The sequence below is a fragment of the Ctenocephalides felis genome, unplaced genomic scaffold (assembly GCF_003426905.1).
Source record: "Ctenocephalides felis isolate EL2017-DRISC unplaced genomic scaffold, ASM342690v1 CF-g0.4_SCAFFOLD_03571, whole genome shotgun sequence".
Taxonomy (NCBI): Eukaryota; Metazoa; Arthropoda; class Insecta; order Siphonaptera; family Pulicidae; genus Ctenocephalides; species Ctenocephalides felis.
Genome location: NW_020539725.1, coordinates 11,197,452 through 11,211,603, shown reverse-complemented (window position 1 = coordinate 11,211,603; position 14,152 = coordinate 11,197,452). Strand labels below are relative to the sequence as shown.

Here is a 14,152-nt window from a genome sequence, read left to right as displayed (position 1 = left end):
CACACATACATACACGCACACACACGGTCCTGAAAAGTTGACATTAGAAGAACGGCAGAACAGATGGACCGATGGCAGCAACTGTGGTATGTTGCAGTGAAGGGCAGATGGACGCATCGTCTCATTCCTAACATCAAAGTCTGGCTAAGTCGCAAGCATGGCGAAGTAAATTATTATACTACGCAAATGCTATCTGGGCACAGCTGTTTTCGAGCCTACCAACACCGGTTCAAGCACGATAGCTCACCGGATTTCCCATATTGTTTGGTCGAAATCGAAGATGCTGAGCATGTGTTTTTTGTGTGCCCGTGATTTGGTGCTGCACGGGACGATGCGGAAGAGACATTGAGCCGCAGAATTACTCCAGGTAATGTTGTTGAAGTGATGCTGAGAAGTGAAGCTGCTTGGAATGCCATAGAATAGACAGATTTGCGAGAGAGGTACTAATTGACCTGCGCTCTATGGAAAGAGAAAGGACGAATAGGACTTCGCCCATTTAAAAGATGAGTACAAAACAAGTTAAGAATTATAACATTCTAGATCCTCCCCTCACGAAGTAATGCCTAACGGCGGTTTCCGTGGGGACCAGAGACAAAGGCACAGCGGAGGTTTTAGTCGGTATTATACCAGAGCCGTATTGAGTCCGACATACCCACCCAAAAGACCAGTCTGGGATGCATAAAGGCATTTCCTTCGCTCACACACCCACGCACACACACACACACACATGCATCCATTTTTTCTAAGGTACGCCAAAATGTTCAGAAGGTTTTGAAACGTAAAGATATATAAAAAATTTCATTTTCGATTATTTTGCGATTACTATAACTTGCCCAACGGGAAGTTAAAAATAATATAATATCCGCGGTAAAAGAACAATATCACACTCGATTTTACCACACAACATAATTGCTTCAATAATTTAGTTTATAATTCTCATAATCTCGTACGATATATGAGCCGCTCAGTGCACACATCGACTAACTCCACTTTTTGAAAAAACTGAGATATTAGTGGGAAAGAACTTGGTATAATCATAACTTTTAGTATTTATAATAACTTTCCGGAATAACAAAGATTAGCACCGTTAAATGGCAAATTTTTTTTGGCCATTGAATAATAATTAATTTATTTCAGAAGCCATTTCGATTAATTCCATATTCTATATAATGTAAATCGTTTCAGTAACGCTGTATCTGTTCTGGCCGTGCATCGACGCTTCTACATTCATATTTGAATTCATATTATCAGCGAAATTTTAAAAAACAATATACATTACATCATCGCGTTTCTCAACTTTTTGTTTTATGGAGTTAATCGATGTGTGCACTGAGCGGCTCATATATTAGTTGCTTTCTGGCAATTATAATATCTAAAGTACATTTTTCTCACTAATAATTTAATAAACATTATTGTTTATGTTTAAATCTTAGGTGAATTAATTTGTAAAATTAATAGGCTCAGGTGGCGGAGTCAACAATGGCAATTTCACTTTACCATTAAGGCAGCATAATCCAGGCGTTTCTCCGAAAAACTTTAATGCGCCACAATACTCGCAAAGTACGTCCATTTGCCCAATGCAACTGCTAGGATGCAAGTTGCAATCATTGGTGCAATCGTATTGAAACGCTGCTTGATTCAAATCAGCATTTGATAAATATCTTGTTCTGCATCGCAAACTATCTCTGTTGTTTGCTCGACAATTCTGCATTGCCAACCGAGCTGTTTCACGGGCTGTTTTCCTTTGCTCTTGTGATCGAGAAGCACGGAGTCGAGCCATACTCTGGCGGCGCTGTTCACGTGCAATTTCTCGTTCCTCTTCAGTCCTTTCATTTGCAATCTTTCGCATTCTTCTTGCATTACGGCTTTGTTGGGAAAGATTCGATCGTCTTGGTCGCGGCATTATTCATTAAACTTCACTTCAACTAAAAACTAAAATTTCAACCGTACCGAGTTTTATAGTTCACTTCACTTTTTATACGAAACGGCAATGCAACTATCATTGCATTATGAAATAGAAATAGTTTTCTTATTGATTGCTTAAAAATATCAAATTGTCATCCATATATCATTACATAGCTGTCATTTGCATTTTGTTATTTCAAGTCACACGGAAATCGTGACGAACGGGATAAAAAGTATCCTATGTCCTTTTCCTGGCTCTAAACTACCTCCCTGCCAATTTTCAACTAAATCGGTTCAGCGGTTCTTGAGTTATAAGTGGAGTAACTAACACTTTTATATATATACAGTCAGTCAAGTAAGAGCGTCGCCGACTTTAACGACAGTTAATGAAAGATTTCGGTCTAATTCTTTCGTGAGCCGATAAAGTGAAGCTTTGTCCTTGATGCATTGTCAACAAAGGTTTAGTTGCCGTTAATCTTTTGAGAAAAATCACGTTAAACGCCATGAGTGCTAAGTTACGCGTCACGCTACGAGGCTGCGCCCTTTTGCATCCACCCAAAAGGTCCCCAATTGTCGCAATCAGCTGCTGCTAAACATATGAGAAAGTTGAAGGCATTTGTACAGAATTTGATACACCTATATAAAGTTCTTACGATCTTACTTGACCGACTGAGATATACACTGCATTGCAAAGTAGAAATTATTTGTTTGGGGTATATTAGAACTTTAGTCAGAATTAAAATTAAAATCTGAATTATTTTTCAATAAAAAAAATCATTCATATCGAATGCTCAGTTCTCTAAAAATCTGCCATTCTTTGCGCATTTAGCTCTGTGTTGTTGAAATAGCTGGACCTGCCTTTGCCAAAAACTAATCCTCTCTTCTCCCAATCATTACAAATTGAATGATTTTTAGATCCTTCAAATCGGATACGCCGTCCTCTCAAAAACTCGATTTGTATTTTTTGCACTATTTACTCAGTATCGTCGTAACGGCTGGACTTGCCTCTGCAAATAACTAATCAGCACATCTCCCTATCAATAGGAATCAAATGTTTTTTGAACCATTCAAATCGGTTTATCCGTGCGCCCGAAAACGTGGACGAAAAAATGCGGACATACAAAACATACACACATCCATTTTTTCTAAGGTATGCCAAAATGTTCAGAAACCTTCAAAATGTGAAAATATGCATAAATTTTCATTTTGGCTTTTTGGCCCATTACTATAACTACCCTACAGAAAGTTAAAAATTAATTTATTGTAATAAATTAATCATAACCACATTTGCTAACAAAAAATGATTCGAAAAGAAGTATAAAATTAAATACTAGTGGTGCATGGCCTTAAGGCAAATTGCTGGAACTTCCCATCCCATAATAACATATTAGAGAAGTTTTAAATTTTTTTAGTCTGAATTAAAATTGAAATCACAATGATTTAAAATGATTTTTTAAATATTGGACTAAAAAAAAACTTTCTTGCCGTCCCCAAGAACAAAATACTGCTCTTTTGATAACTTCTGTTTTTTGCACTTTTTGCTCCATATTTTCGAAACGGCCGGTTCCGCCTTCGCAAAAAACTAATCAGCATGTCTTTCCATCAATCAATTAGAACCTAAATATCATCGAGCACCGATCATTTTAATCGGTTGATCGGTGCTCCGAAAAACGTGAATGGAAAATAGTATCCACACATACATACACACACACATCTATCATTTATTCATTGAGTGGAAAATAAAATCTTTTGATGAAAGCGCCATGAGAGTTGCCTTAAGTTGCAAACCTATAATTTCAGAATACGCAGATGAGCATACTAGAGAGAGCTGATGAAGAGAATAACCGATATCAGTATGACTCCTAAGCATGGCATAAATTAAAGACAATCTGTGCATTGGTGGACTAAAGAAATCAGCTCTCTTCGTAAAGTGTGCCAAAAGAAAAGAAAGATCTCTCAGAGAGGATATAATCTCATAAATTCTGCACAACTGGTAGTGGAATACAAACAGGCACGTCGGCAACTAAATAAAGTTATCAAAGAAAGTAAAGTTAGGTGCTGGAAAGAACTCCTGGATGAAGTCGAGGAAAACCCATGGGGAAGGCCTTATAAGATTGTAATGTCTCGCCTCAAAAGCCAGCCAATACCTTCACCAACTTGCCCACGACTATTGAATAAAATAGTAACTACTTTGTCTCCATGACAACAATATCAGAGGAAGCAGTGTGCGTCATTTCAGGAACTGTGCCCCTCTTAGTCTTAGCAGAGGAAAGACGAAGAATTTACTATAGAAAACAACAACTGAGTCCTGAAAAGTTGAGATTAGAAGAACGGCAGAACAGCATTGACCAATGGACGACAACTACAAGTTAACCTATGGTAAGTTGATAACCATTCTAGGTTTCTTATTACGTTGTTTATTAACACGTTTACGCCGGAGCCGATTTTGTTATCTTTCTCGGTGAGCCGCCGCGTGGTTATTGCGTTCGAAATGCGATTCACCCTGTAGAACAGTCTCGCGCGGGTCACCGAAAGGTGGCACAAGCCGGCGTGAACGTGTTAAATATAATCATCAAAATACATGTATATTTTTTTCTTCAAAAACCGACCATCGTACCTATCTCCATGCCTTCCTCATCTTCATCACTATCAGAGATGGCTAAGAGTTCATGATCAATTATCTTTTTCTGAGCGTGCAAACATTCACCTTCAAATAACATGTCTACTCGAGCCTACAACCAAATATAAGGTTAAAGTAAATAAATCATGAAAATAATTATGTTGATAAATGAAACATAGTATATTTACCCCAATTTCTTTTGTAGCTTTTTCGAAACAGCCATCACAAAGAAGCTGATCTGCACTTTTATCTACATTTATTTTATAAAACCTCAAAATATCTGAAGGACAATATTTTAAAACGCCTTTATTGTTGCTTTTACAGCGAGTGTTTGCACAAAAGCCTCGTTTTTTGTTTGAAGTCTGTTCACCGTTTAATGATTTTGTTGTATTTATCTTTTTAGCTTTTTTCTGCACTGGCTCAATTTGTTTACTAGTAGTTTTGTTGATTGAATTATCATCTTCAGCATCATCATCCAAAATAATTATATCGTCGGAATTCAATGCAATTTGACTATTGGCTGGCATTGCCCTGCTTTTATCCACAGACATCATTTAAATATAAATTTTATATGTTCTTAGCATACCTACTGTATTGTTTGTAATATTTATATCTGAGGTTAGAAATACAATTAACATTAATTTTTTTCTACTTAGCTAGTACAAACACAAAATGATTTATTAAAAAATATTTCTTCTAAAATCATGTTTCAGTTAATTTATGTTAGTTCATGTACTATTTTATTACAGTACTATCGTAACAAAAAGTACATGATGGAAATTTGATTTTCGCACAAATAAGAAATAGCCATTGTTATTTATCTGAAAATTTTTAAGAATGACAAGCACACCAACATCGATAGTGAAAATCGATAGTGATGCACGATGTGAAATAAGAGAAATGTCATTAATAAAACCAAAAAGCATTGTTACCTTCTAAGGCAACACGTTGAATTGATAAACGATAAACTGTCATAACGTCAACAATTTCACACAATTTACCGAAAACTACGAAATTATAGAAAAATACAAATAAGCTAGTTTCATTTTGGTGTAACAGTTACTTTAAAACAGTTACATTAAATAACCAATCAGTTAAATATAAAATAATTGTTATTTTATATTACCGAAAACATTATCTGACGTGTCACAAAGTCATGGATTTTATTACATCTATTCCTACGCATATGGTATATTTTGATTACATGTTATTTATACTCATTTATGCTCTAATTTCTCAATGTATTTGCAATATTTATTGTAGGATTATGAGGGCCAAGCAAGGGCAGAAAAGTTATCTAGGTTAATAGTTACTTTGTTTGGTGTTATCGGTTTGATTTATGGATATGTTGTTCAACAGTTTTCAATGACTGTTTACATTCTTGGAGCAGGATTTGTAGTTGCATTATTGGTTAGTGTATATGTAATAATTATGTGTTTAAATTTTTGTTAACAATATTTTTATTGTAGATCACTGTACCTGCTTGGCCTTTCTATAGACTGAAACCTCTCAATTGGCAGAAACCTCGTCCACAAAACCAGCAGAGCACAGATAAACCAAAGAAAAAGTGAATTGGGAATAGTATAAATAAAATATTTTATAAATCGTTCAAAATTCAAAATACATAATTAAATATCTTTATTCATTTTATGAACATAATGTACAATATTTCATCAATAATTAAGACATTCATGTTTTTATTTTTTAATATGATGATGACTGCAGACGACTATCACATTTTAATTCACAATAGTGAAAAATAAATACGACTCACAATTATATGTATCTTTAACACTAGTTGATGTAAAAAAAAGATCACATAATTTATATTTCTGGAAATGCAACTTGCATAACATAAGGCCACAATTTCATATGAAATTGAAAGTAAAAAATACTTAACAGTTGAAAACAACTAAATAATGAACATGAACAATAGGAACTATATTCGACAACAAAAAATATTCTCAACAATTATTTCAAATTTCTAAACAGCAAAATTACTAGGCAAATTACAAAAATTGGTTCCATTACATATTGGATTTAAGTAATTAAGACTACCGCTGCATCTGCCGATGTTTTCTTTCTTGCCATGCCATAAGTTTTCTTGAGGCAGCCATTAGCATTGTATTTAAGTGTCTTGTTAACACTTTGCCTAAGGGTGAAAGTTCTCTGTGCACTTTATCCTAAAAAAGAAACAATTAAATATGTAATACTTCTTTTATACAAATTTTTGTATCATATCCATGAAATTACCAAAATGGTGTTTATTGAATATTTAAAGTAAATTTTGTATGTTAAACTTACAAGGAAAATAATTGAAAATAAAATAAATTTTAATGATCATACATATCATTGCTAAATACAGTAAATTCAACTTCAAATATTTCAATTCAAGTTTTTGTACATATATAACTCTATAAAAAAAAGAGTAATGATAAAGTCTTTAAATTTTTCTTTTTTTTAGCAAAATTATTTGATTTTGAAACTGAATTAATTTAATCATTTACTTTTTAATTATTTTTGAAGACAGTATGATAAAAATCAGTTACCTCAAATGGTTTCAGTCTAGCCATTCTAAATCTGTCTAATGCTTCATGCATTCGAAGAGCCTTAGCTTCTAATTGTGGTGTGGTAGGTGGAAATGACTTCCAAAAATGTTTTAGTAATTCACTGGCAGATAAATATAATTGACGAATTTCTTTTTCTAAATCTGGAGGCACTAATTCTGGACAAAAAATAAAATTTAAGTTTAAAATACAATTTGATATAAAATTTTTTTTATATATATATTATGCACACAACAAAAACCTGTACTATACTATAGAAAGCAAGCTAAGAAAGTGAGAGTCCTTTTACAATTTATTGTTCATTTTTTTTTGTAATTTATGGAATTAAATTTTGGGATTTTTCACCTTTACCTACATCAGTTCATTTAATAAATAAATAATTAAATAAGAATTAATTCAATAAATAAATTCACTTTTAAGGAACTTATATAAATTATGAGTTCTCAGACACCTTTCATGCCAAGATTAGCCTCTAACTAAAACTTTTGTATTATCTTCTTTAATTAAACTTAATAAGTAAATAATTGTTTCTGAAGAAATAATATATCTTCATGCAATCATGAATTATAATATATGGAATCATGTAATTCCAATTATTCAACTTACGAGCAAGACTTTGCTCCTGAAACCCTCTCATGAGAGCTCCACCCGGACTTAATTCCCCTAGAGCACTGACTGCTGCTGTTGGATTAACCAGCATTCTTTGAGGCAATCTAGAGCTCCAGGTACTACACTGCTGTTGCAATTGTTGTGTAACATCAGATGAACTTTCAACGTCCAGTGATGCACCTGAGGAAGTTGATGCACAGCCTGCTGTGTCAGACGGATTTAAAGGTACTGGTCCATGTAAATATCGGTCAACCTAAAATTTTAAATAAAAAAAATTAGATTGATTTTTAATTTGAATTTAATGTTGAAGTTAATTACTAACTTTTGTGAGATTCAGTGTGGCAGTCCTTTTATTTTCATCAGGATCTTTAGAGAGATCATCATATGTAATTTTTTCTATAATTCGAGCTTTCTTATTACTTGGTTCACTATTATCACAATTTGTATTTGAATGTTTTAGGCCTGTATTATTTCCAAGAGGACCGTTACCATTGGTCATAGGTAAAGACGTTTTTGCTGTACCTTGAAAAAAAAAAACAAGATAATTTTCTTATTAAATCAATTAGAAATTAGAATTAGAATTAGAAATTAGGACTATAGAATAAAATTTGAGATACACTTTAAAAATAATTGTTGTGAATAATTTTCTTCCATTAAGATATAATATCAAAAGGACTTCTGTGTTATCACTTTTCTTTAGCATAAACTTTAAGATCAAAGATCATTGAATAAGATCAGTGATTGATCAAATTACGCAATTCATATTATACAAAACAATTACTATTGTAAATGCAATTTGATAAGATTTAAAAAATTAACAACAATAATATTTGTTGCTATTAAATATAAAAAAGGATATAAATAAAGTAAAAAATTGAACAAAGAAAGGCAGAATGAAGATTCCATCATTAATTTATGATCTATTTGAAGTGGTTTAGAAAAATTCATAGATTGATATTCCATAAGATTAAGAAGAAAAAAAAAAAAAAAACAATAACTGATTATTACCATTGACTTGATTATTATTAACAGATTCATCTTGTTCCTTGCTTGAATTTAACACCATGGTAGAATGAAGATTAAACCTATGTATCATATTCTGATGAACAATATTTCCTGTTTCTCTTTTGCTTCCTTCGAGTTCAGCACCTGTGGTAATGCCACCAAATCCTTCTTCAAGGGTTTTGTCTTCAAATTGAGATAATTGCAACAAGGGATCCCTGCATGCACTAATTGCCTGCTTTTGAGCATTATCATCAATTTTCCCACATTCTGTAAAAATATCTTTGGTCCCGGACATCAATCGATCTCTGTACAACAAATATGCAAATCAAATTTAAATTATTGAATCATAAAAAATATTGTGAATTATGAAATTAAACATAAGCACAAAATTAAATTACCGATGAAAATAATGACTTTGAAAAAACTTGGTCCAAAATTCACTCTCAGACATCTTTGAAGGCACATTTTCCATATGTTTTTTCTTGACAGCAGGAAATGTTTTAAATACACATGCTATCACATCAGATGTTAAATTATACTTTAATCCGTTGCAGCCATCTGTTTGGGGCTTTATATCTGCTAAGAAAGCACCAGAAACACCTGCAAAAAAAATGATTATGAAGATATTTGTATATGAAAAGGATCTCAAGTTACTCTTTGAAAGAAAAAAAACTATTATTGATTTTATCAGTGGCCGATCTTACTGCTAATAATATAAAAATTATTGATGCTTGTAATAGAAATACATACATAAAAAGTTAAAATTTATTCAACAAGAAAATTAAATTTATCATAAGATAATGAGCAGTGACACTCATATAGAAAGAATATTGAGTCTTACCTATATCTTGTTTCACCGTATCACGATCTTTGGTATATTGTGCTGCATGCATAGTCCAAAATTCTTCACTAGAAAGCACTTGAGGTATCACTAAATCCTTATATAGTTGTAATAAAACTGGATGCTCAGATAGTAGCCTATGCCAAATAAAATATACATCGATATAATTACAACAAATTTTCATGATATGCAATATAAAATTTACTGACCTATTCTTTTCCTCCAGTTCTTTATTAACTTTTTTTCTAAAATTAGGTAAAAGTTGAAAAAGACGATCTTTAACACGTTCCCTATCATTCAGTTGTGCTTGTGTACCTTCTCGATTCACAAAATGGAAGGTAGAGCTAGATCCATCATTTAATACTAATTGTAATTGTATTTTGGGTTTTCCCTCGGGTGATATTTTTTGCACTACAAAAATAAAAATGGTTATAACAAGAATGCCTGAATAATGCATCTAATCTTCAAAAAAGCGTCAAGCTAACATTTTAAAGAATATCAAAAGCAATATTAGAGACAATTACAAATGAACATGAATTAAAATATGAAGATTATCTTATTTTCAATAATTTTGGTAATACTGCATAAGTTAAAATATTTAAAGGCCTAAGCAAGTGCTAAATGATATTAAATTATATTGAAAAAAGCATTTACTTTTAATATCTGCATATCTGTGAGAAACAGTGACAGTATCTCTGTTCTCTGCCATCCATGCTATGCGTTCATTCATTATATATAAGGTACCATCTCCTTTCTTGTATTTTACAGATCCAATCTGGAGTAAAACATCTTCACTGCTAGTTGTCATGATGATATGTATATTATTTGACGCAACATCTATAGAATATGTTCAAGAGATTAAGGTGGCCGGTTTTCCCCTGAAATAGATTCCCGATTGAATTAAATGTTTTAATTAAGCAATTGAAACAGTTGCAGGTAAAAAAGCTATGCAAAAGCTACATTTAAAGGTATGATATATATGTATAAAATACAAAATCTTTTTAGGTAAATTGTACACTATAAAAATATCAAATATATAGATCATACAAACTGTGTATAGATAGTTTGTATGATATTTTATTCGGGCCTGATGGAGACATACAATAATGAATCAAATAAAAAATAAATATAAAAAAATATCAGCAGTACCTCATTGATAAGATAAAATTAAAAATACAAAAAATAAAGAAAATGTTTTACCAATGAATAATCAAGTATTTCTTTTACACTTTTCTTAATAATTATTTTTATTTAGCTATATTGCATATTTAATAATTTAATAATCTTAAATTTTTATTCAAAGATATATTAGTAACAATAACTTTCAAGGATTAATTTTGACATTTAATAAGAATATAGGACACAAGATTCCAAACTCAAGAATCAATAAATCAAATAATTTAAGAAGAGTTCATAATCTAAATCCTTATATGGTACTATACTTAATACAAATAATATTAAAAATTAAAATAAAACAGTGAAATTATGATGCATTTTTTTAAATTGTATATTATATTTTGATTTAAATATACATGAAGACATGAGAAATTAATTATCAGAACATTTAAATACGCCATTCTTGTACATATTAACTTATAATAGAGCAGTGTTTCTGAAATTATATTGACTAATTTCAAAGACAAAAAAACATACCTAAAAATGGAATATAAAATATTAACGTAAAATTTAAAAAAAAAAAACTATTTAAATAACTTAGAAAGAAGCATTTTAGTTTAATTTTGAAAGCGTTGTAAACGGAGAAGAAAAACAAATTTTAGTAACTAATAATAATTAAATAACTGAGAAATAAACACGAATCGAAAACATTTATTATTGTAGATAATAAAGCTTTACATGCTGAGGAATCAATTTGCAATGGCTGTGAAAGATGATCTTCCACATATCAGAAGTGAAATAATTTAACTAAATGTTCATTATTTGATCCAATTTTCAACATTTCTAAACCACAATCACATCATAGTTCGCCTGAACGCAAATAAATTAATTCTAGGTAAACATTTACCTGCTTTATAATTAAATATTCGGCGGTGCCGTTCGCTCAACCGACTGGCACGTCGGCCATTTAATTCTGATCTGTTGTACATGGTCGTAAGCAGCGGCAGCGGTCCCTGTACGCAGTATCAAGAACACTGGGCAACTACGACGTCTAGAAATATGACAAAATCACAAATACTTCACGACCAAATGCTGCCAACACTACAAATCGAACGTCTGCTTGTTCGGGATGCGAGCTAGTGGGAGGCGTTGTTAGGATAGACGCGCATGGTAGATTTTTGTCGTCTAAGTCTAAACATTAATTTATATGTACAATTCTTGTTTGCAAGTGTGAACAAATCACTTTTGAAGTGATTTACCCTAGACAATATTAGAATATGATGCATTCATAGGGGGCATCCATTAATCATGTGAGGTTTTTAGGGGGAGGAGGGGGGTTAGACAAAATATCACGTGAGGGAGGGAGGGGTGTAGCAAGATATCACGTGTATTTATTTTTAAACTAATTTTTTTAAAAAAATTCAAGTATTTTCAAAAAAAGTTTACAGTTTTTTTATGTAACTAAAAATACACGTGATGTTTGGTGAGGGAGAAGTGGTAATTTTGAATATGACCATGTATCACCAAGGGGGAGGGGCTCCGAAAATCCTCACAAACTCGCTCACGTGATTAATAGACGCCACCAACTTGAATTGAAGTCATACTTGCAATGCAACTTCGAAAAACGTTGTATTTTCTTCTCGTAAACCTCTTGAACCCTATGCTTGAACCAGTGAAATTGCTTGTGGTGCCTCGACATTAAAAATATTTGTATTTATGATCACTTATACTTTTCCTTTACCTATGTTTATCATGCATATTTTTTATAGCAAATAATAAGAATACCTACCAAAGCCAACGCTATTTCCGTGACTTTTGATCTCACGAAAACATTTGTTAAGCATAACTTCAAGTGGGGAGAATCTATGAAATAATGTGTTATATTTTCGATTCCTCAAATTAGCGTCTTTTGCTCTCCTTTTCATTGAAAACAAATCTATGAAGACTTCTTTTCTGCAAATGTGGAGTCCTTCGAAAAAAACAAAGAAAACGTTCGCTGCATCTTCAATATCTCTTGAACCAGGCAGTCATTCCGGTTAGCTATCGTGCTTGAAAGATGTGGGTCGATTCAGCTAACCCTTGATTTTTGATATAAGACGATGCGGCTATCTACCCTTCACTTAGACCTACCAATCATAAGTATATTATATACTAATATTGTATAGGATCCCACTGTTCCTTCCATCGCTCTAAGCTATTCTTTTTTTCTTCCATTCTCAGTATTACAATCTTATGCGTTGATAAAATGTCCATCTACTCACTATTTAAAACAATAAAAAGCAAAGTTCTGCAAACGACGCACAACTGTTTCCTCTGATATTGTACGGAAGACAAAGCTACTCTTAGGGCACTTAAGCTCAAGACACGAGTCTTGACAGCGTCAACTATATATCAGCACCAAAGTAACCACTGTTATTAAGTAATAATCAATGTTTATAATATATTAAAGTAATAAGTTCACTACGTTACATAGCAATAATATCACGAAAATGTGCAAGAGATCGAGTATCACGCTCAGTCAATTGAGCTCCTTTTGGAAGTCGCTTGGAGTAGCTGCTTCATAAACTTTAATAAAACAGGAAACACAGAATTGAAGAACTTTAAAGAAAACCACATGTATTATTTCACCACAGAGAAAAGAATAGCAGTAAGCCAAATGAATTAAAATTGATACGATTTTAAAAAATCTAAACAAGATACGTATAGGTGAATAAATGAAAACATTGGTGTCCTTTTTCTATATCGGGCGGAGCAATTATTATAGTTAACATCAAAAAAGTACTTGAAGTTCTAGCGACATCAATACACTGCTCAATAAGACACTATCTAACAATACCATGTATTATTTTCAATTAGCTTTTTACGAAACATCAACAGAAAAATTATATTCAAATGTAGGTGTATACCAGGATGGCTAAAGTCTGCAATGTCTGGCGAACCTTACATTAATTACAGGGCATCTGATTATCATCTCGGGTAACGAGCAACTTACTTCTCTACAAAATTCGACAACGTTGAAACATGTTATTATTGTCTAGGATGTTATATCGTAGTATGCTATGTTTATTTATCTATGGTTATAACAGCGTGGACATCAATGTTATTTGGCGTTCGTTTTGTTTTGCTTATTCGTGGAATAAGCCAAAATAAATAACAATAAATGTTTAGGTAGTACACGAATTATAAACACATGTAGCATTGTGTCAAATAGCTTATAGACAATTGAAAGAGGAAACAATTTTTTTATTTACAAATTTCAATCAGAATCTTATTATTCTATAAGCTATATTGAAATGTACTTGAATTCAAAACTAAGAAACATTTAAATTTGAATCACTAGTATCAGATAGTAATTTTAGTATCAATTCAATTATCTGTATTATAAGATATTTCAGTATCAAATATCTCTAAATAACTTATATTATGTATAAATGTCTCCAATTTTTTAGAGTAATTCCGGAAATAGAACTAAGGTACCAATTGGCTGAA

The 14,152-nt window shown here is 32.0% G+C and overlaps 3 protein-coding genes across 3 annotated transcripts in view; 1 reads left to right on the top strand and 2 right to left on the bottom strand.

Moving 5' to 3' along the window:
- Positions 1-5,303, bottom strand: part of LOC113384491 (histone-lysine N-methyltransferase eggless) — a 29,835-nt gene extending 24,532 nt beyond the window's left edge. The window contains exons 1-2 of the mRNA XM_026622206.1: positions 4,714-5,303; positions 4,523-4,637 (exon numbers count right to left, since the gene is read on the bottom strand). Coding sequence (XP_026477991.1) covers positions 4,523-4,637; positions 4,714-5,079 — 481 coding nt within the window. The 5' untranslated portion in view covers positions 5,080-5,303. The remainder of the gene's footprint in view (positions 1-4,522; positions 4,638-4,713) is intronic.
- Positions 5,304-5,554: 251 nt separating this feature from the next.
- LOC113384434 (signal peptidase complex subunit 1) lies at positions 5,555-6,227 on the top strand. The gene is made up of 3 exons (XM_026622150.1): positions 5,555-5,714; positions 5,789-5,935; positions 5,995-6,227. Exons 1-3 carry the CDS (start codon positions 5,682-5,684, stop codon positions 6,094-6,096), a joined length of 282 nt encoding a protein of 93 aa, XP_026477935.1. The 5' UTR covers positions 5,555-5,681; the 3' UTR covers positions 6,097-6,227.
- On the bottom strand, positions 6,204-11,726 carry LOC113384433 (general transcription factor IIH subunit 1). The gene is made up of 10 exons (XM_026622149.1): positions 11,571-11,726; positions 10,202-10,425; positions 9,757-9,958; positions 9,548-9,684; positions 9,105-9,306; positions 8,710-9,011; positions 8,024-8,223; positions 7,699-7,954; positions 7,075-7,250; positions 6,204-6,708 (listed from the first exon to the last, which is right to left on the bottom strand). The coding sequence occupies exons 2-10, from the start codon at positions 10,353-10,355 to the stop codon at positions 6,580-6,582; spliced, it is 1,758 nt and encodes a 585-aa protein (XP_026477934.1). The 5' UTR covers positions 10,356-10,425; positions 11,571-11,726; the 3' UTR covers positions 6,204-6,579.
- Between the last annotated feature and the right edge of the window lie 2,426 nt (positions 11,727-14,152).